This window comes from Capra hircus, chromosome 8 (genome assembly GCF_001704415.2).
Source record: "Capra hircus breed San Clemente chromosome 8, ASM170441v1, whole genome shotgun sequence".
NCBI lineage: Eukaryota > Metazoa > Chordata > Mammalia > Artiodactyla > Bovidae > Capra > Capra hircus.
Window position 1 is genome coordinate 103,153,517 of NC_030815.1, and position 19,177 is coordinate 103,172,693.

The 19,177-nt window shown below is 53.4% G+C and overlaps 1 protein-coding gene across 5 annotated transcripts in view; it reads left to right on the plus strand.

Annotated features, from left to right (window-relative positions):
- Positions 1 to 19,177, plus strand: part of COL27A1 (collagen type XXVII alpha 1 chain) — a 151,534-nt gene that overhangs the window by 56,807 nt on the left and 75,550 nt on the right. For all 5 annotated transcript variants that reach the window (XR_001918483.1, XM_018052662.1, XM_018052661.1 and 2 more), the window contains 4 exons: positions 5,845 to 5,898; positions 8,157 to 8,201; positions 17,416 to 17,469; positions 18,181 to 18,225. Coding sequence is in view for 4 of the 5 variants with exons in the window: in XM_018052662.1 (XP_017908151.1) it covers positions 5,845 to 5,898; positions 8,157 to 8,201; positions 17,416 to 17,469; positions 18,181 to 18,225 (198 nt within the window). In the remaining variant the exon portion in view is untranslated. The remainder of the gene's footprint in view (positions 1 to 5,844; positions 5,899 to 8,156; positions 8,202 to 17,415; positions 17,470 to 18,180; positions 18,226 to 19,177) is intronic.

Below are 19,177 nucleotides of genomic sequence, written 5' to 3' on the forward strand. Positions count from 1 at the left end.
GCTCCTTCTGTGAATGGGTTTTCTTCTGGTCAAAAGCTTTGGGCCAGACGATTTCTAGGCACTTATTACCAAGAGGAAATGTCAGGAGAATGAGCTGAATCCCTTCATGCCAGATCGCAGCTGGCCTCATTTCTGGCAGGGCTGGCAATGATTTTGCTGTGGTCTGTTTCTCTCCAGCAAGCAAAATCTCAGGCCCATGCATACAGCCTGCTCAGCATCAGGAGGCTGAGTGGGAGTCTTCTGCGGATGGGAGCTGTGAAACACAGCAGAGGTCAGAGCACATCAGAGCTGCAGGAACCCTAGTGATGAGCTGGCCCCGCCTCTTGGTCAGATGCACGAGTAGACATAGCTCAGAGAGGCCAGTAGACTCGCCCAAGGTCACACAGCACAGTGGTGGCAGAACTGGGACTTGAACCCAGGACCCTTGCGTGCTCAGGCAGGGTGCTCTCCCCGTCACCCCTCTCCTCTCTATGTTCCCATCTTCAGCCTCCAAGAGAAAACTTACTCCACATCTCTCATCTCACATCGCCTGTGTTGTGGTTTCCCAAGGAGGGATCCAGATATGAGATGTTACAAGCTTGGCTGGAGTTGAAGAGCTTTCTCCTGGGCTGTTAGGCGCATGATGCAGTGACACAGCTGGGGACGGAGCCACACTTTGCAGTCTCTCATGGGGCCTAGGAAGATGCCACAGTGAATCCTCTTGTCCTGCACTCTGGCTTCACTGTCAAGCCCGCTGGAATGCCTGGCAAGACCAGCCCCTGCTCACAGCTTCTCTCGTGGCTTCTGGCCAAACCTGCCAGGGCTGGTCTTGTGTAGCGAGTCAGGCAGGCAGACCCTAAAGCTTAGAGCTGGAAAGGTCCAGCCTTGGCTCCGGTTCCCTCCGTGTGTGGCTTAGGGACAGCTGGGACTCGTCCAAGGCCACATGCCTGTCTGGGGCAGGACAGGGCTTCTCACATAGTTCAGTTTTGGCTTCAAGCTCTTTCTCAGCCTGAGGGCAGCAGGGAGCAAAGTGGTTTCCAAATGGAGAAACTGAGGACAAAACAGATGAAGGTTCTAAGCGGTGGTGTTGCTGTGAGCTGGGGGTATGATCCCTAGGTTCCAAAACTGGAACTGGAACTGTCCCCAGGGCTGTTAGCAACCCTCTAATCCTGCTGAGAACTCTCCCTGCCTCTCTCCTTCTTCCTCCCCGCGGTGACTCCTTGTGTGTGGATTCCCGGGTAGATATCAGAAGGTAGGGTGAAGACATGCTCAGTGTCGTGAGAAAAAGGTGCTGGGATATTAAGGAGTCTTTCCCTGTTGGAGCACTCGGAGGGCACATATCTTCTGGAAAAGAATACAGGCTGTTGTCAAACCTGTGCAGGAACTTCTCGACTTTAGCGAATGTAAACCCTGTAAAGAGGGCTCCAAGTTTCTTCTGCAGGCTTTTCCTTGAGGTTATCATGAATTCCATTGTTAGCACCTAACCAGTGTGTGATGGCATTTTAGAATTTACCGGAGGCTAAGGCCTAATGTTACCAGAGGCTGGATTGCAAATATCTCACTTCTTCCTTAGCACAGGGAAAGCTGGGCAGGTGAGTTGTCAGGTGGGTGGGGCAGGACTGACCATCTAGCAGGCCAGAGAGCTGAGTCTTCAAGATGTAGCAGGACTTCTGATCCTGGAGACTGCAGGCATCCCCTCCCCGACGTCTCACCTTCTGGAGCAGGCCGTCAGTGTAGACACTGGCTGGAGGGAGGGGGTGGAAAAGATGGCCCTCGGAGGCCTCCTCAGCCCCTGGCATCCTGCCACAGATGTGGTTATGAGAACTGTCCCTGTTTAGGCGTCTGTTCCTCTGAATTGCCGTAGACAAGAGAGAATGTGGAGTCTCGCCCTTGATCCTGGTTCTGTCTCCTCCTGGGCCTTGTTCTGCCCAAAGTATGAGGCATTCAGTTCCCCAGGGGGGCCTGACCTGGGGAAGTGGGGAGACCACGTGGCTGGGGCCCGGCAGGGCGCCGAGCTCATTCCTTGGGCCTCGGGCCAGCTTGCTGTACCCGGGAGCTCGGGCCTGCGGAGGAAGGTCCCGCCATCGGCCGGGCTGTTAGTATGTGCTGTGCACGGGCGGGCACAGCCAGACAGGGAGAAGCAAGCAGGGTGGAGGTGGTGGTGTGTGTTCCGCTCCACCGCCACCTCTCTGGGACCCCTTGGATCAAGCATCAGGGCCCTGGGCAAGTGTAGGAACTGGGATGTGTTGCTCAGCAGTGGAGGAGTGCGGCAAGCTAGTGAGGTGAGGGGGCCTTGGGCAGGTTCTGGGCCTCAGTTTCCCCACTGACGAATGAGGTTCTGAAAGCTAAGAACAGCTAGGGTCTTTCCATCTTAGACCATCTATGATTATTCCAGTCGCAGATCTGGATGCCAGTTCCAGCTCTTTTAAAGCCCTATCTTTTTTCCGCCTAGTCACTCAGTCGTGTCCAACTCTTTGGACCCCATGGTCTGTAGGCTGGGCTTCTCTGTCCATGGGATTCTCCAGGCAAGAATACTGGAGTGGGCTGCCATGCCCTCCTCCAGGGGATCTTCCCAACCCAGGGATCAAACCCAGGTCTCCCACATTGCAGGCAGATTCGTTACTGTCTGAGCCACCAGGGAAGCCCTTTTTTGGGTTATTGTGTTCTTAATTACCCTATATTTCTAGGTCATCTGCTTGGCTCTGAAGAAAGCAAGAAAAGGTGGATACAGGGCTGGGTATTGAGGCCTCTGAGCACAACGGATAACCAGAACCAGTCCTGAGTCTTGGCAATGCCATTCCCTCTTATGTGTTAGTCCAGGGCTCTCATGTGCCCTTGAGAGGCCACAGGCTTGCTCCAGCCCGTTCTGTGTACTCACTGTTGATTCACAGCCAAGAGAATGGGCTCTGGAGTCAGACTGCTTGAGTTCAGATCCCAGTTCTGCTATTCCATAGCTGTGTGACTTCAGACAAGTTCCCTAATATCTTTGGACCTCAGTTTCCTCATCTCGAAAATGGGGCCAATAATAGGTCCTCTATCACGGTGCTGCTTCTGTTATTGCTGTCACCACGCCATCATCAGCCCCTGGCTCTCCTCAGGCTGCATTTTGTCCGCATAAGTGCCTCTCTTTAGGTTTTCGACCATTGATTCTGATGGTCTAGTCTTGGCTTAAGCCTCAGAGAGGTGCCCTCGCATCACTGCTGCCTCCACGTGCTGGCAGGGACTCGCCCTCCATCCAGCATCTTGGCTCAAACTCTCAGGACCCCAATTGCACAGCAGAGAAAACCGAGGCTCAGAGAGGCCCGCGGGTGGTGGAGGGTTGGCATCCGGTTGCTTTGGCTCTAAAGCCTCACGGGGGAAGCTGGCCTGGGCCCTGGGTCTGAGAGGAGTCCCTGAGCCAGCCTAGCGTGGCCCTGGCTGCAGACCCATGGGTTTAGACCTGTCGGTGGCTTCTGCATGTGAGCGTGCTGGGCATCTCAGCCAGGATTGGTGCCTGTGGAGTGCTGCCTCACTGTCTTATCTTCCTGAGGTGATGGGGCTGGTGGCGGGGTCCCAGGGGCATTCCTGCGCCTCCCTTCCAGGCTTTGTCTAAGGGATGGGCCAAGCTGAAGCGTTCTCAGAGAGCACACCCTCAGCCTGAGAGGACAGTGGGTCAAGTGAGGGTCTGCCTGTAGTCACACAGCCCACCCGGGGGTGAGCCCAGCTAAGTCTCCAGGCTGTCTCCAGACCCTGGTTCTGGAGAGCACAGCATGGACTCCCCAAACCCTGCCTTGTGAAGTCAGCCAGGTGTCCGGCTAGACAGCATCCCACCTTCTCGCCTGAGGGATTGTCCTCTGTCTTGCCAAGCCCCCAGCCGCATCCTCCAAGGTCAGCGGTGGTGGCTCAAATGCCTTCAGGAGCCTCCGCTGCCCACTACTAGCCCAGCTGATATCTCCTGCCCCAGGAGGTGAGAGAGCTGTCTGCCTTATAGCATGGCAAAGTGGGGCTGGATTGGAATTTGCCACGGGGGACCCTAAGGATGTGGGAAGAAGCATCTTATATAGGGTCAGATGTAGCCCCATGAAAACTCGATCTGGAGGGGCATGCTCATGTGCACACACACACACACACACACACACACACACGCCTACCTTTACCACTCTCTAAAATCAGTCCGGCACACATTCAAGCAGCTTCTGCATGCCAGGATGTGCCCATACTCAGCTCATACAAACATGGCAGAGTTGAGAGAGGTGGGACCTGGGCTCAGCTCTGCCACAGACTTGCTTCTTGTCTTTGGTGAGGTGACATTTCTCTCTCTGAGCCTCAATTTCCCCATCTGTTAAATGGGACCAATAACCTTCCCCTCAAGGGCAAATGTCAAAGGCACGTCAAGTTCTGCATGCAAAGTCACTGGCTTGGCCCAGGTCTCTTTAATGTGTCCCCGTTCCCTCCTTTGGGTGTCAGAATGAAGCTGTGCCTCCTACAGGGTCCATATCAACGCCTTCCCTTCTGGTCCACTAGGGTTTCCTGGCAGAGGAGGGATTTGAGGGGAATAGTATTCTGGGCAGGGCAAGACGAAGGCCTAGATGCACACGCGCTTCTAGGGCTGTTGCTCAGCCAGTTTAGACTTTGTAATTGGCTTGGGGTTTGTTTTTATCTTTGGTCTTTTTAGTTTAATCTACTTTCTGGATTCCCCCAGTGGCTTCAGAAACCAGAAATAAATTATCCTCCGTGAAGAATCTTGACTGTTTGAACAGCTCAGGCCTCCTCTTGGTCAGAGAAACATGTGCTTTGTTTTTTTATTAAATTTCCCTGGAAAAACAGTGATTTGAATTCAAGGAGAGGAGAACAGGTTTCCCTGAATTCCAAGCTCAGGGACTTTCTTTTCCTTTTGAAGTAGAATGGAGCTGTCCCCTCCTCCTCGGCTCCGAGAAGCTTCTCCACAGCTGATGTTTTTCCAGCTGCCTGTCTCCCCAGAGAGCTTGGAGAAGGGGTCAGGGCAGGGGCGAGAGGGCCAGACCTGCCTGCGCCGGGCGGCCTGGTTTTTCTTGGCTGCCGAAACTCACCTGTGGCCGTGGTGCCCATATTCCCTATCCGTGTGACTCTGTGACCTTGACACCTGCCCTTTCAGAGCCTCACTTTCTTCATCTGTAAAATGAAGATCATGATTCCACAGGGTAGCTTTTAAAGAGCATGTCACAGAAATTGCAGAAGTTCAGGGCTGGGAAAGGGCTTCTGAAGCCTCTCCTGCTTGGACCAGTGGGGAAACTGAAGCTCATGGGGGAAGGCATGACTCAAAATTCTCAGCAAGTCAGTGACTGGTGGAGGCCTAGACCTTCCTGCCCCCCTGCTCCATCAGGACCAGGTCTCAGTCTGGTGGTAGTTCAGTTGCTAAGTCGTGTGCGACTCCATGGTCTGCAGTCCGCCAGGCTCCTCTGTCCGTGGAATTTCCAGGCAAGAATACTAGAGCGGCTGACCGTTTCCTTCTCCAGGGGATCTTCCCGACCCAGATATCAAACTCGGGTCTCCTGCATTATAGGTGGATTCTGTACTGACAGAGCCACCAGGCAAGTCTCAGCTTGGGGGCTGGCCTTTACGTGCCAGGGAACTCTTTTCTGACACTCAGAGAACATGAAAAGAGGGCTCCCTGGCCATGGGCTTCTGTACAGTAGCCAGTCCTTGGGAAGTTCTTTATTGGGGGCTGGCGGGGGAGGATGTTCGTTGAGGGCCCAAGGTGACTCAGGACTCCCGAGCCTGCACAGATCCTGGAACCAGTGAGTAAGACTGCATGGACGTGTCCTGTGTCCCCTGGGGGTTTGGATCCAAGCCACCCACAGGTATACACACTAATCTGCAGATGTTTGCTCTCTCTCATGCCCTCAGGGGTTTCCTGGAGACTTTGGGGAAAGAGGCCCTCCGGGACTGGATGGAAACCCTGTAAGTATTTCACATCTTTTTTGGGCACAGGAAAGAGATTAGGGACAAGCACACAGCAGGTTTTAGGACCCTAAGCTTTTAGGTCACCCAGCCAGGTCACACATGAGCTGGGTTCTCCTGGGTGAACTGCATGATTTTCCTGAATTCCTGGCTTCTGTCTACTATGGATGGCCTTCGAACCACGCCACCCAACTTCAGGAGAGCCCTCCAGCCCACTGAGCCCCAGGTCCCAAAGCCCTAGGCTATGTCCCATCCTCAAGGAGTCAGGAATGTTCGTGGGTCACTTCCTGCTGGGGAATCCAGGGCCACTACCATCTTACAAAGTCCCAGAAATGTTTATGGGACGGCAGCGGCCTGGGGGAGCAGATGGTTTGCAGGCCCTGTATGGAGGGAAGAGCTGAGTTCTAAAGCAATCTCCAGCATAGGCATGTTTATAGAGTTTGTAAATAATCGAGGCTCGTCAGGGAGCCAGGTCAGCCTGCCCTGGGGAGCTGAGCCCGCCTCTCCCTTCCCGTCCGAGGCTCCAGCTCCAGTGGTGGGAAAGCAGGCTCTCTGCCTGGAAGTGCACATCATGTCCAGGGCTCTTTGGCACATCTGCCGTGTGCCCCCATCTGTCCTGGGGCTTCCCGTCTGCGCAGCTGTACCCAGCCGTGCCCTTAGCAGAGGTGGCTGCTAGAGCCATAGTCAGCACCTGATATGTGCTTGTTTTAATTCCACAAATGCTCCTTGAGCCTCACCCAGCTTGGGGCTGACTCCCGGACTCCCTGAGGACCTGAAGCCCTGGCCTCAGAGCCAGGTGGGTCTGAGTTCGGATCCTTCTGCACCCCTTGCCAGGCTTGGAAGCTTGGACAAATCAGTTGCCCTGTCTGGATCTCAGTTTCCTCATCTGTAAATGACAGGGATCCAATGGTAGATCCTCCAGTCTCAGAGAGGTGTTGTGAGAATGCAGTGAGAGAGGGCAGGGAGGCACTGGGTTTTCACTGGATGGAGGGGTTGGAAAGAGTGGGTAATGTTGGGGCCTGTTCCTGCCCTGGAGGAGCTCATGGCTGTCTCCCTGGTCCATTGCACGAGTTGAAGTGAGACACAGGATGCTATGGAGACGGGATAATGAAGCAGAGACGACTCCTGGGGAAGATGGCATTGGAATTGGGATGAGGAAAGAGATGGTAGGGGAGCATTCCAGGTGGAGGAAAGAGCACTGGCAAGGGGTCAGAAGTGGGAAACCAGAGTCTTTCCTTCAGCATACCAGTCACCGGATTAACCACTATTAGTATAATAGGTGACCTCATCCTGGAAGTGTCCTTGGAGAGGGACAGGGATGACTCTGTACTTATGGTCCAGAGGAGTAGGAGGAGGACCTGATGACTGGTCCCTGCTCTGCTGCGTAATCCAGTGGCCTTGAACAAGTCCCTTCCTTTCCCGAGTTTCAGATCCTTCGCGTTAAAGCCAAGGCTACTCCTCACCTCCTCTTCCTCTTCTCAGTGGCTGTAGTAATGATGTCCCAGCTGACTGCACAGATGAAGGAAGACAACCCCCCGGAGGATGTTGGTGATTCATAATCACCATTTCTAGAGCCTATTTTTATTCCCACTCTTGCATTTTTAATTTGATCCAATCCCCTCTACCTGTCTTTTCTGGTGCAGGCAATTGAAGGTCCATTTTTAGAGATCTGGAAAACAAACTTGCCCATACATGGCTGTATCTCCTGACTCGCAGGCCAGAGCTCCCCAGCCTCTCGGAGGCCCTGGGAGGTGGAACCTGAGAGCCTCTTTCTGCTGGGGGGTTTGGGGGTTCTCTCAAGGGCCCCAGTATCTTCTAGTGAGAAATGGAGGGAGGCTGGCCAGGTAGGTCTCAGCTTGGTGTCCTCACCCCCTGTTATTTTCTCATCCTTGACCTTGGGACAGTTGCCTGACCTTGGAGCCTAAGTTTTGCCATCTGTAAGGTGAGGATGAAATGAGATCTTCTGGGCCAGGCATCCTGCCCATCTTTATTGTTACAGTCAGGATTCTGCCCATTCTCACACCTGCCACTGGAAGGTACTGGATTAGAAATCCAATCTCCCCACTTTACAGATGTGGAAAGCTGATGACAAAGGAGGAAGTTCTCATCCAAACTCCAGGCCAGGCTCAGGAGAGTCAGGAACAAAAAATGTTCAGCTCCAAATGATTCTACCAGGGGCCCACATGGAGGAGGGGGTGGAGGGGGTGGCCTGGAGAGACACAGAGCAAGTAACCACCTTGGTCTCTCTTTCTTTGCAGGGAGAACTGGGCCTGCCAGGGCCCCCAGGAGTCCCCGGCCTCATTGTAAGTACACAGATGCCTGGGGAGGAGAATGGCCAGAAGGGAGAGTGTGGGGAATGAGCCTCAAGTCCTGCTGAAAAGGCTCCTCTCTCATCAGACCCCTGGAGGAGCTGCGAGAGCAGGACAGGGCAGTCGGGGCAGGGGACTAAGGGAGGAAAGCCATGCTGTGTGGCCTCAGGTGGATCACCAACCTTCTCTGAGCCCCTTTCTTCATTCCTCAAATGAGGAAGGGTTTGGAGCATGAGATGGCCATGTGCTTTGACACCTTCTGCCTGTCTGTTGCTCTGCAGCAAGGTCTAGGCAGGTGGTAGCGTGCCCATCAGACAGATGAGGTGCTTCAGGTCCAGAGAAAGGAAGTGACTAGCAGAGGAGCTGAGGCTCTGGACCACCCTGGCCAGTCTTCTCCATCCTTTTCAGAACACTGACTTTGGAGCCAGATGACCTGAGGTCAAGTCCCAGTTCTGCCATAGCCAGGCTGTGTGACCTGGATCAAGTCACTTACCCTCCCTGAGCTTTAGTTCTTCATCTGTAAAATGGGTATGATGGTAGACTCCTGTTTGGGAGGGCTATGAGGATTAAACGAGGCATTTTTGTACTATCTTTTGTACAAGGTCTAGCACTCAGTAAATTTGCAGTTAGTGGAAAATATTGCTTTTATTTTAAAATGTTATTTCTTGTTACTATCTCTTGATGTGCCCGGGACTGAAAGAGGCCTGTACCAGGGAGGTGGGAAGCAATCTGACTTCTGACTCCATCCAGGTTGGGGTAGCTTTGTGGAATGATGCTATTAACCAAAACCGGGGCTCCCTGATAGACCTCCAGAGGGTGAGCCCTGACCTTGGGCCCAGGCCCGAGGGCCAGTGACAGGCCTGAGACTAGGAAATAAGTCTAGGAGCTTCCTTGAGCGTCTGATGGCCCTCTCTTCTGTTCTTTGGGACATATCTTGTGGGGTTTGAGTCTCAGGAGCTCATACAAGGAGACTGTTGCCTGGTTTGACAAATGGGCTGCCAGCTTTGGATACTCCAGCCACTGTACAGACACATTCTATTGAGAAGGAGGCTGGTGAAGGCCCTGGAGAATTGGGGACCCCCATTGTTCAGGGAAGACTAGTCCCGGGAAGAAGGCCCAGAGGCTCCCATGGGCAATGTGCTCCTGCTCAGGTAGGTGAGAGCCGAACCAGGGCAGGGTGAGGAGTGGAGGTCTGATCAACCTGTGTACAGATCCTGGCCTCACTTCCTCTGGGCTCCGTGGTCTTCAGTTACAGGCTCACTTCCTCAAGGATCCACTCTGTCAGATGGGATGTTTATGCTCACTCTTGTTAGGACCACATATATACCCAGACCAGTCTAGAACCAGGTTACGTGGGTTCAAATCCTAGCTCTATCACTCTTTTAATTGCAATTCTGAGCACATTTTCTAAGCCTCCTGTGCCTCAATTTATTCATCTTTAAAATGGGAATAATATCAGCACCTAACTTGAGAGAGTGCTATGAGGATTCAGGGAAACTAGTACATATAAATTGCCTAGTATTGATGGTGGGAAAGATTGAAGGCAGGCGGAGAAGGGGACGACAGAGGATGAGATAGTTGGATGGCATCACTGACTCAGTGGACTTGAGTTTGAGGAAAGTCCTGGAGATGGTGAAGGTCAGGGAAGCCTGGCGTGCTGCTGTCCATGGGCTCACAAAGACACAACTTAGCAACTGAACACCAGCAAGAAGTACGTAGTAAGCACTCAAGAAGCACTAGTAATAATAATAATAAATTTAGTGATAATCATGATAATGATTTTATCGCTACTACTTGTTAATAAATAGTAAAGTAGTGATGGTAATAAGTAGTGATTCAGTAGTAGTAGTAGTGTTTTATACACACACCAGGGCTTCCCTGGTGGCTCAGCCAGTAAAGAATCTGCCTGCAATGCAGGAAAGCCAGAGTCAACCCCTGGGTTGGGAAGATCCCTTGGAGAAGGGAATGGCAACCCACTGCAGTATTCTTGCCTGGAGAATTCCATGGACGGAGGAGCCTGGCGGGCTGCAGTCCATAGGGTCACAAAGAGTCGGACACAACTGAGCCACTAACCACAGCACAGAACAGCAGCCATTTAGAATGCTGCATTGAGAAAGATTTCAAAGTCACATTGGAAATCATCGGGAGATAGTGCTGCGATTGATTGGTGATGTCTGCCTTGGCTCGGGATTGGGAAGTGTCAACACGTGAGTCATACATTTGTCATCCCTGATGTCCTTTGTGGAGCACCTTCTTTGGCACAAGGCACTGACCTGAATGCTTTGGAAAAAGAAATTTCTGCAATGAGTATTAGGGAACCTGACTTTATGAGGATCTCAGAAGTCTTCTGGGCCAGCCTTCTCGAAGCTCAGCAGGACTCCCTTCTGGAGGATTTTGGTCATTAAACTCCAAGTTGAACACCCTGGTGTTGGAAGCTGCCTCCCTTGAAAGTCCATCCGCTTTCACAGAGCTCTTGTTGTGCAGGGTTTTCCTGTATTTTGAGTCCAGCTCATCTCCCCGTCCCTGGGAGAGGCTGTTCAAGACGTAAAGATGGTTGCATCTGTTCTTCCTAAGGCTGCTTCTTCAGGCTATGTGATCCCCGTCCCCAAAGCTTTTCTGCAGGGATGTTTACATATCTTGGCTGTCATTCTTGGCACACGGTCCTATTTGTCATTGTTGGCGTCCATGGGTTGGAGCCTGAGAGGGGCGAGAGTATTGCTTGGCCGAACGCACGCGGATTCTAAAGACTATGCCATTACAGCCCTTGGCCTTCCTGACTCTTTAAAAGCTCTTCCCACCGATACTCCCCTTTGCTCTCCACAGTCAGGGCTGCCAGATAAAATAGAAGAGGCCCAGTGAAATTTGAATTTCAGATACATTATTTAAAACACATTTACACTATAATGTCATTCCTTTGTTTGATTGTTTATCCGACATGCACATTTTAACCAGGCATCCTGTATTTTTATTCACTCAATCTGGCAACCTTGTGCTCAGTTTGTCTTAGGAAAATCCCACTGGACAGATGGGAAAAGTGAGGCCCTAGGTCAAGGTCACACCCAAGGCAAGAGAAGATGGAGGCATGATCAGAGGCCGTGCCTCTTAGCTCAGGGCACTTCTCTTCCCACTCTTTCCTAAGGGGCCTGAGCTGGGGCTAAGCCCTGGGTGTCCCTGCATTTCTCAGGCCCTGCGATCTTCATGTTGCTCCTTTCCAAAGAACTGAGTCCACCCCACCCTCCGTCCTCCCCACCTGGCCTCATGTCTTTCTTTGGCCACTTTCAGTCCTGCTTCTCCTGTTTTTAAACTCCCTCTGGTGCCAAGGTGACATTCCTTTCCCCTTGTGCCTGGCAGGGAGGGTGGGTCTAGACCTGCACCCACCAAGTCACCATCAGCCTCCAAGCCAGTACGCTGTCCCACCCAAGGCACCCACTCCTGACCTGGATTTTTGGGGACAGCAGCTTCTGTGTCTGGGGAAAAAAAAATTGCCTCCCCAAAGAGTTGGAGAGGAAAAGGAATTTTCTAACCAGGAGCTAAAGGGAAGAGGGATTGTGAGTCACCTACAGTTTCCAGAGGATGTGGGTTTCTAGCTGAGCAAATGGGAATTCCATGTCCTGACAATCATGTGCGTGGAGATCCACATTTATTCAGTGCCTTCGGTCTAGGCAGCTGCAGCAGTTTGCATGCAGACCGAAACTGAAATGTCCCCTGTGCCCTGGGTCCTTGCAGGGGAGGAAGGGTGAGAGAGGACAGATGAACATTTGCAGAGCTTCTGTGTGTGCTTGACACGCATTAGGCTGGGGGCCTCGAGATGCATGAGGCAGGCAGACAGCAGCCTGGTCACCCCGGTGGGAAGGCTGGAGCCCGAGGTCACCAGTGTGGGGCTTGCCACTCAGACCTGTGCCACCCTGATCCCAAAAGCCACTGGGTGGCCCCCTGCAGTCTCGGAGGTGAGTCAGTCTTGAAGCAGCCCCCTTTGAGTAATTGAATCCCTTTGGCTGGCCCTCAAGCAAAGTGTGCCTGATTCCAGAGTCTGCTCAACAAAGATTTCTGTCTTTTGTATTCAGAGTGACACAAAGGGAATCTTGCCTTTTCCATTTAATGAGACCCAAAGAATATGTGATCTGGCCGAATCCCAGCATGTGGGATACAGTGGACAAGCCCACCATGTCCTGTCACCAAATGATCCCCTGACTTTGTTCTTTGTCTATGAAACAAGGTCAGGAACCCCGCTAGCTGACATCTACCAAACCCTCATGTGCCGGGCCCTGTGCTAGGTATTTAATTATCACAGAAACCCTCTGAGCGAAAAGTGGGATTACCATTGTACAGTTAAGGAAACAGGCTCAGAGAGGCTGACGCACCTGCCCAAGGTCACACAGCCTTGAAGCTGTCTGTTTCACAGCTCACCCCCTTCGCCACTGCACCACCCCTCCAGCTCCGCATGACTTCAGGGGTGAATGGAGACAGCAGGTTTAGGAGAATGTGAACTGGACTGTGCCAGGGGCTCTTCTGTGTGAGAGACGGTGCTTATGAAGACCATACAGGAGCCAGGGCTGGTCACCTGGGTCCCCATCCCCAGGCACCTGACCTCCTACTGGAGTTTCAAGGAGGCCTTGTTGCCTTCAAAAGGCAGTTCCAGGGAAGGTTTTTCCCTGGAGGGGTTTAGAAAGGAGTGAGTGGGCTTCCTTTTCACCCACTGATTTAGCCCCTTTTAGTGAGCGCTTCCTCTAGGGCACCGGGCAGGCAGTGGCCACATAGGCACTCATGTCATTTGTCATTGGTGTAGAATAGGCCATGAGTTAAAGTCTCGTCAGGCTCGGACATGATGGCCTGTGGGGTCAGGGACGTGAAGCTCGTGCTGAGGGCAATGAACAGTGTGAGCTCAGGGCGGAGCACTCGGTGCAGGAAGCAGTGGCCAGGGATGCCCAGCAGCAGAGCAACAACAGGGAGGGAGGCTCTGCGCGCACCCATGAGGGTGGGCACTGGGAGCCCCCCAGGTGTTCTTTCAGGGGTTCCTGGCAAGCCCCAGCCTGGACGCCTGCTGACCTTTTGGGCAGGGGAGTAGGACTCTCACCTGCTTTTGAATCTCAAGCCTGCCCTCACGCCTTGTCACTCATGAATGAGAGCAATAAGGAAAGGCATCGTTGGGTCCTTCATTGGAGTAAGCCGAGTCAGTCCCAGGCCTGTGAACATGGACTGCAGGACCCGACCGACACACAGACCTGTTCTGGTCCTGCCTGTGTCCCCTGCCTGTTGCTTGGTCTTGGGGAACTTGCTTCACCTCACTCTGAGCCTCAGTTTTCTCATCTGTGACATGGCACTAACAATGGTGCTGACCACATGGGACAACTGTGAGCAGTCAGGGAGCATCTGAACAGATTTGATGAGGCTGGAAACTGTCTGGTGTGGCGTCTGGCACTCAGGAGCTCTTTCAGTGGTCGCGGATGTGGCTGGTTGGTTGCATTCTTGGTGGGAGTCTGTGAAGTGAGGGGTGAAGTGTGTTGAGCAGGATCTGGGAGGTCTGGCAGACGGGGAAACAGGTTCCAGATTATGGGCGTGACTCACTGTTGCTTTCTTGTGGGACCCGACTTTGTGTGTCACTTGGCCAAGCTGCCCACGAGTGCTGAGCACAAAGCAGGCTGGTATCTGTGGGCTATACCGGAGTAGGGGGGGAGCGGGATGCAGGCCTGAGATTTTCTCTCTTCTCCCCCAAATGCTTTTCTAGTCCAACATGGGGTCCTGCCCACATGAAGAAGACCTGTCCTCAGCAAGCAGCCACCTGCTTCCCATGTGCCTTGCAGTCAGAGCCCCTTTTCCATGGGTTCTTGGAGGGGAAGCCCGCACTGGCCCTGGCCCCCAACCAGACACAGACCCCTTTGGAGAAGGGTGGTGCGTGCATGTGGGGTGCCTACATGCGTCGGTCAGGCTTGTACTGAATGCAGCCTCCACGCAACAAGCTGCCATCGGGTCTGGACTGGGGAAGAGGGAGCGTATGTTCCCAGAGCTGCTGGCTGGTCCACTCTGTTCAAGACCCTGGCCCCCATCAGAACCTCTGCCTCAGAGGACCTTGTCTGTGCGTGCACCACCGCGGGGAACTCTGGGTGGCCACCCTTTGTTCCCTTCCTCCAGGAAAAGCAGGGTGGGGGCGGTGCAGCCGGGGAGGGACCAGACAAAGCGTCCAAAGAGCTGAAATACTCTTCTCTGAGCTTTGGCCACCTGATGTGAAGGACTGACTCATTGGAAAAGACCCTGATGCTGGGAAAGATTGAAGGCAGGGGGAGAAGGGGATGACAGAGGATGAGATGGTTGGATGACATCACCAACTCAATGGACATGAGTTTTAGTAAACTCCAGGAGTTGGTGATGGACAGGGAGGCCTGGCGTGCTGCGGTTCATGGGGTCGCAAAGAGTTGGACACGACTGAGCGACTGAACTGGACCTAACTGAGGAGCTGGCTGTCCTTCCCTCCAGCCTCTGTCCGGCCTGCAATCCTGGCTTCTTCTCTCCCAAGATTACTTCAGAATTGCTTAGAAACTCTGGGGACAGACTACCCAATGTGAATCCCAGCTCTGCTGAGTTCTGTGACTTGCTCAAGCCCTCACCTCTCAGAGCCTCAGTTTCCTCATCTGTAAAACGGGGAGATCAGGCAGACCGTGAAGGGCGGTCTGGAGCAGTGACGGAGCTGAGGCGTATGAAGTGCACAGCGTGGAGCCTTCCCGAGTATCATCTGTGTTGCTGTGATCACCCTAACTGAGCGCTCCCTTTCTTAAGATTACTTGATGGGAACTGAAAGCAGAACTCCTTGGCAAAGGCTCAGAGAGAAGGTTTGGTTTCACCCAGTCAGGTGGGTTCAGGAGGGTGGTGGCGGGGGGCGCGGTGAGACTCAGCATTGCCTCAGCCAGGCCAGCTGCGGTCTCTGAGCTCTGCGTGTTTCCCTCCATCGCTGCCCTTCCTTCCACAGGAGTCGGCAGGAACGTGATGTCCCATTCTCTGCCAGCCTCCCTCCGAGCCAGCTCCAGGCAGCTCCCACAGGAGCCGGTTCTTGAGCCTGGCCACCTGGGACAGGCTGCATTCCTTTAGTGCTTCGGAGTGCTTTCCAGGGGCTTCCATGGAGCCTGACTCAGAGAATGGGAAACCGAGGCCCAGAGAGGTCAAGCACACTGGTGGAGCTCACACAGCAGCCAGACACGCACTTCAGTCACAGAGGATGGAAAAGGGAGTGAAGAGAGTACTTCAGGGGCTCCCTCTCTCTGGGCGAAGGCTTAATTTGATGGCTGTGGCTGAGGGCTGTAGTGGTAGGGCAGGGCAGGAAGTGAGGAACCTGCAGGGAAAGAGGGTGCACCCCCTCACTCTAGACCAGGGTTTCTCGCCTCAACACTATTGACATTTGAGCCAAATAATTATTGGTTTTTCAGTTCAGTTCAGTTCAGTCGCTCAGTTGTGTCCGACTTTGCGACCCCATGGACTGAAGCACGCCAGGCCTCCCTGTCCATCACCAACTCCTAGAGTTCACCCAAACTCATGTCCATTGAGTCGGTGATGCCATCCAACCATCTCATCCTCTGTCGTCCCCTTCTCCTCCTGCCTTCAATCTTTCCCAGCATCAGGGTCTTTTCAAATGAGTCAGTACTTGCATTACGTGGCCAAAGTATTGGAGTTTCAGCTTCAGCATCAGTCCTTCCAATGAACCAATCCTTCCCAGGATTGATCTCCTTTAGGATGGACTGGTTGGATCTCCTTGCAGTCCAAGGGACTCTCAAGAGTCTTCTCCAACACCACAGTTCAAAAGTATCCCTTCTTCAGTGCTCAGCTTTCTTTATAGTCCAAGTCTCACATCCATACATGACCACTGGAAAAACCATAGCCTTGACTAGACGGACCTTTGTTGGCAAAATAATGTCTCTGCTTTTTAATATGCTGTCTAGGTTGGTCATGACTTTATTGTTTTTTAATACTCATTTATCGACTTGGCTGTGCTGGGGCTTAGTTGCAGCCTGTGAACACTTAGTCGTGGTATGTGAGATCTAGTTCCCTGACCAGGGATCAAACCTGGGCCCCCTGTATTGGAAGCACCCAGTCTTAGCCACTGGACCACCAGGGAAGTCCCCCAAGCCAGATAACCCTTTGTTGTGGGGCCTCCACCCATGAGATGCCAGTAGTACCTCTTCAGTTATAACTGCCAAAAATGCCTCCAGACTGTGCCAAGTACTTTATCCATGTAAGTCAACTGCTTCTCCAAACTCCAGGAGGTACAGAGTATTAGTCCCTATTGGAGATGAGGAACCTGAGGCATGGAGAGGTTCAGTTCTGAAATCTCACAATGAGTGAGTGAGCCTCGAAGGAGAGATGGGACCGAGTGGTCTGGCCTTGATATGTGCTGACCGCCTCCCAGCCTTTCCCCAGCCCTCAGTGAATGTGACTCTCCGGGGTGAATGAACTCCATGCCCTGCTCCCACCTTGAACAGGCTGATCTGATGTGATGCTGGGTCTCCAACCTGTGGTCCAGGATTTACCCACTGATCTTAGTGTCCTACGGGGTCCGTTTGCAACTCTGGTGTCTGTGACTGACAGCCCCACTCCTTCCTTGCTCCTGTCCCAAGAAGAGGGCCCAGCCTCTGGAAGCAGAAATTCCTGCCCCTCACTGAGCTAGAGGAGTTGAAGCCTCTGTGTGTGCTTATTTTGCCTTTTCAGCAGCTGTCGGAGGGGAGGGTTCATCTTCTGCATTTTATAGATCAGGAGGCTGAGGACCGCAGAAGCCCAATGAAATGCCCTGAATCCCTTAGCTCAGCAGTCCCCAACCTCTCCGGCACCAGGGTCTGGGCTTCCTGGAAGAATTTTTCCATGGACCGGGGAGGCAGGATGGTTTCGGGATGATTCAAGCACATTACATTTATTGTGCACTTTATCCCTATTATTATTGTATCAGCTCCACCTTGGATCATCAGGCATTAAATCCTGGAGCTTGGGAACCCCTGCCTTAAGCTAGTAGGGGATATGAAGAATCCAGCGTGAGGTGAAAAGAGATAGAGGGAGGGGCACCAATCAAGGCATGAGCTTGGGAGAGGACCTCTGTGAAGTTAACTCCAGTATTTCGGTGGAGGCGAACACGCCTAATTACAAGATCAACCCAGGGATACGGAGGGGGTTTGCATCCTTGGAATTCTTCCCAGGCCAACCTCTTATTGCTGCCTTCTCTTTCTCTTCCCAGGGCGACATGGGAACATTGGGTCCGATTGGCTACCCAGGACCCAAGGGCATGAAGGTAAACAGAAACCTTTCTTTACTCTGAGTCTCATCCCAGCCAGGCACCCCCTGACTCATTTCAGCTTAGAAAGAAGGGTACCCTGACACAATGTTGGGGGAGTGTACTCAGAGGGGTGCTGGGGTGGAACGTGGCAGATCAGGGGCTCAATGCTTCTCAGTCCTGAGAGCCAAACATCGTGTGCATGTCATTTATGCCAGACATCTTTATTGGACAGCAGTCCCCCAGCTGAGCATGAGTCAGACATGGTTCTGGACCTCAGGGCACTGAAAGTCCAGTGCAGAACATCACTAGGGGGACAGAAACTATAACAGCAAGCCAGTGAGCTCAGGACATTCCTGAGTGGGATGGGTGTGCAGGCGAAAGGTGGGCTTACGCTGCCAGGGCCACGTTCCAGGGACGATTCCATTTGGCTAACAAGCGTGTGACACAGCTCATGAAGGCCGTTTCCCCCATTAGCGCCCTTCTCCCCTGGATGTGTCCAGAGCTCTGTGATTCACAAATCAGCCATCCTTTCTTATGGTCCTACGTGCCACACCATCGCCCACTGGGCCGGGGCTCATTGCCTCCTTTTACAGATGAGAAAACTGAGCCCTGGGCTGGAGCATTCAGCACAGGGTCTTGCAGCAAGCCAATGGGTTTACGCCAGGGATCCTGACTTCTGGGGCTTTTACCCTCCGTCACAGCTGAGCCCCGGCCTCTGTCTTGCAGGGACTGATGGGAAACGTGGGGGAACCCGGACTGAAAGGTGATAAGGTGATCTGAATACTCCCTTATTGCACTGTGTTTCATCTGCATGCGAATTCCCTCCGCCTGGGCGCTGCTGCTGATTTCTCGCCAGGTCCACTCCCCTGCACTTCTGCCTCCTCTCTGGCCCTCCCTAAATCTGTGCTCCCCAACTTCTTCCCTGTAACTCTGGGTGGGATTCAGGCAGACGGTTCTGGAAGCATGCAGATCTTGGCAGACAGAGTAGGGGGCTGAGGCTGTTGAAACTTGGGTTAGGGGTGAGTTAAGGCAGGTCTCCGAATTTGGGGAGCAAAGCTGAGGCTAGCGTCCAGGCTTTGAGGTCAAAGCCACAGGATGCAGAGGGTGGGGATGGAGAGATAGGAGAAGTGGAGCTGAGATGATGGGCCCCAGGGCAGGGGTGATGGCATAGGAGGAAACAAATCCACATCCACTGTCAAGACTGGAATTGGGAGCCCAATCCCAGGGTCTGAAAGTGCAACAGAAAAGCCAGGGCGGACCTGAGCCCCTGACCGGCGTTCCTCCCAGCTGTGCCGGGGGTGGGCGCGGGGTGGCACCCTTGCCATGTGTCTGCCACAGTTCCACTGCTGAGCCAGCCCTGGGCCAAACCAGAGCTGGAGTTGGGTCGGTGGGACCCCGGGGCCCAGAGAGGGGCAGCACCTGGCCTGGGCCCTGCAGCATCCAAGTGAAGAGAAGTGCTCGGCTCTGTGGCCTTCTTCCTGCCCTCCCTTGCAGCCTCATGACAAGCCAGGCCCCACAGAGGGAGCGTGGGAGAGCTTTGGGGCAGCATCCAAGTTTCCATAAGCCTGAGCAGATAAGAGCCGCTCACCTGCTCCGGGGCCGTGCTCCCTGCACCTGTCTTCAGATGACCCTGCTCCTCCTAAGTTCGAGGAACAGGAGCAGAGACCAACACTGGTCCCCCTCTAAGTGTTCTCCAGGGCTTAGCTCGCCCATCCTCCACCCC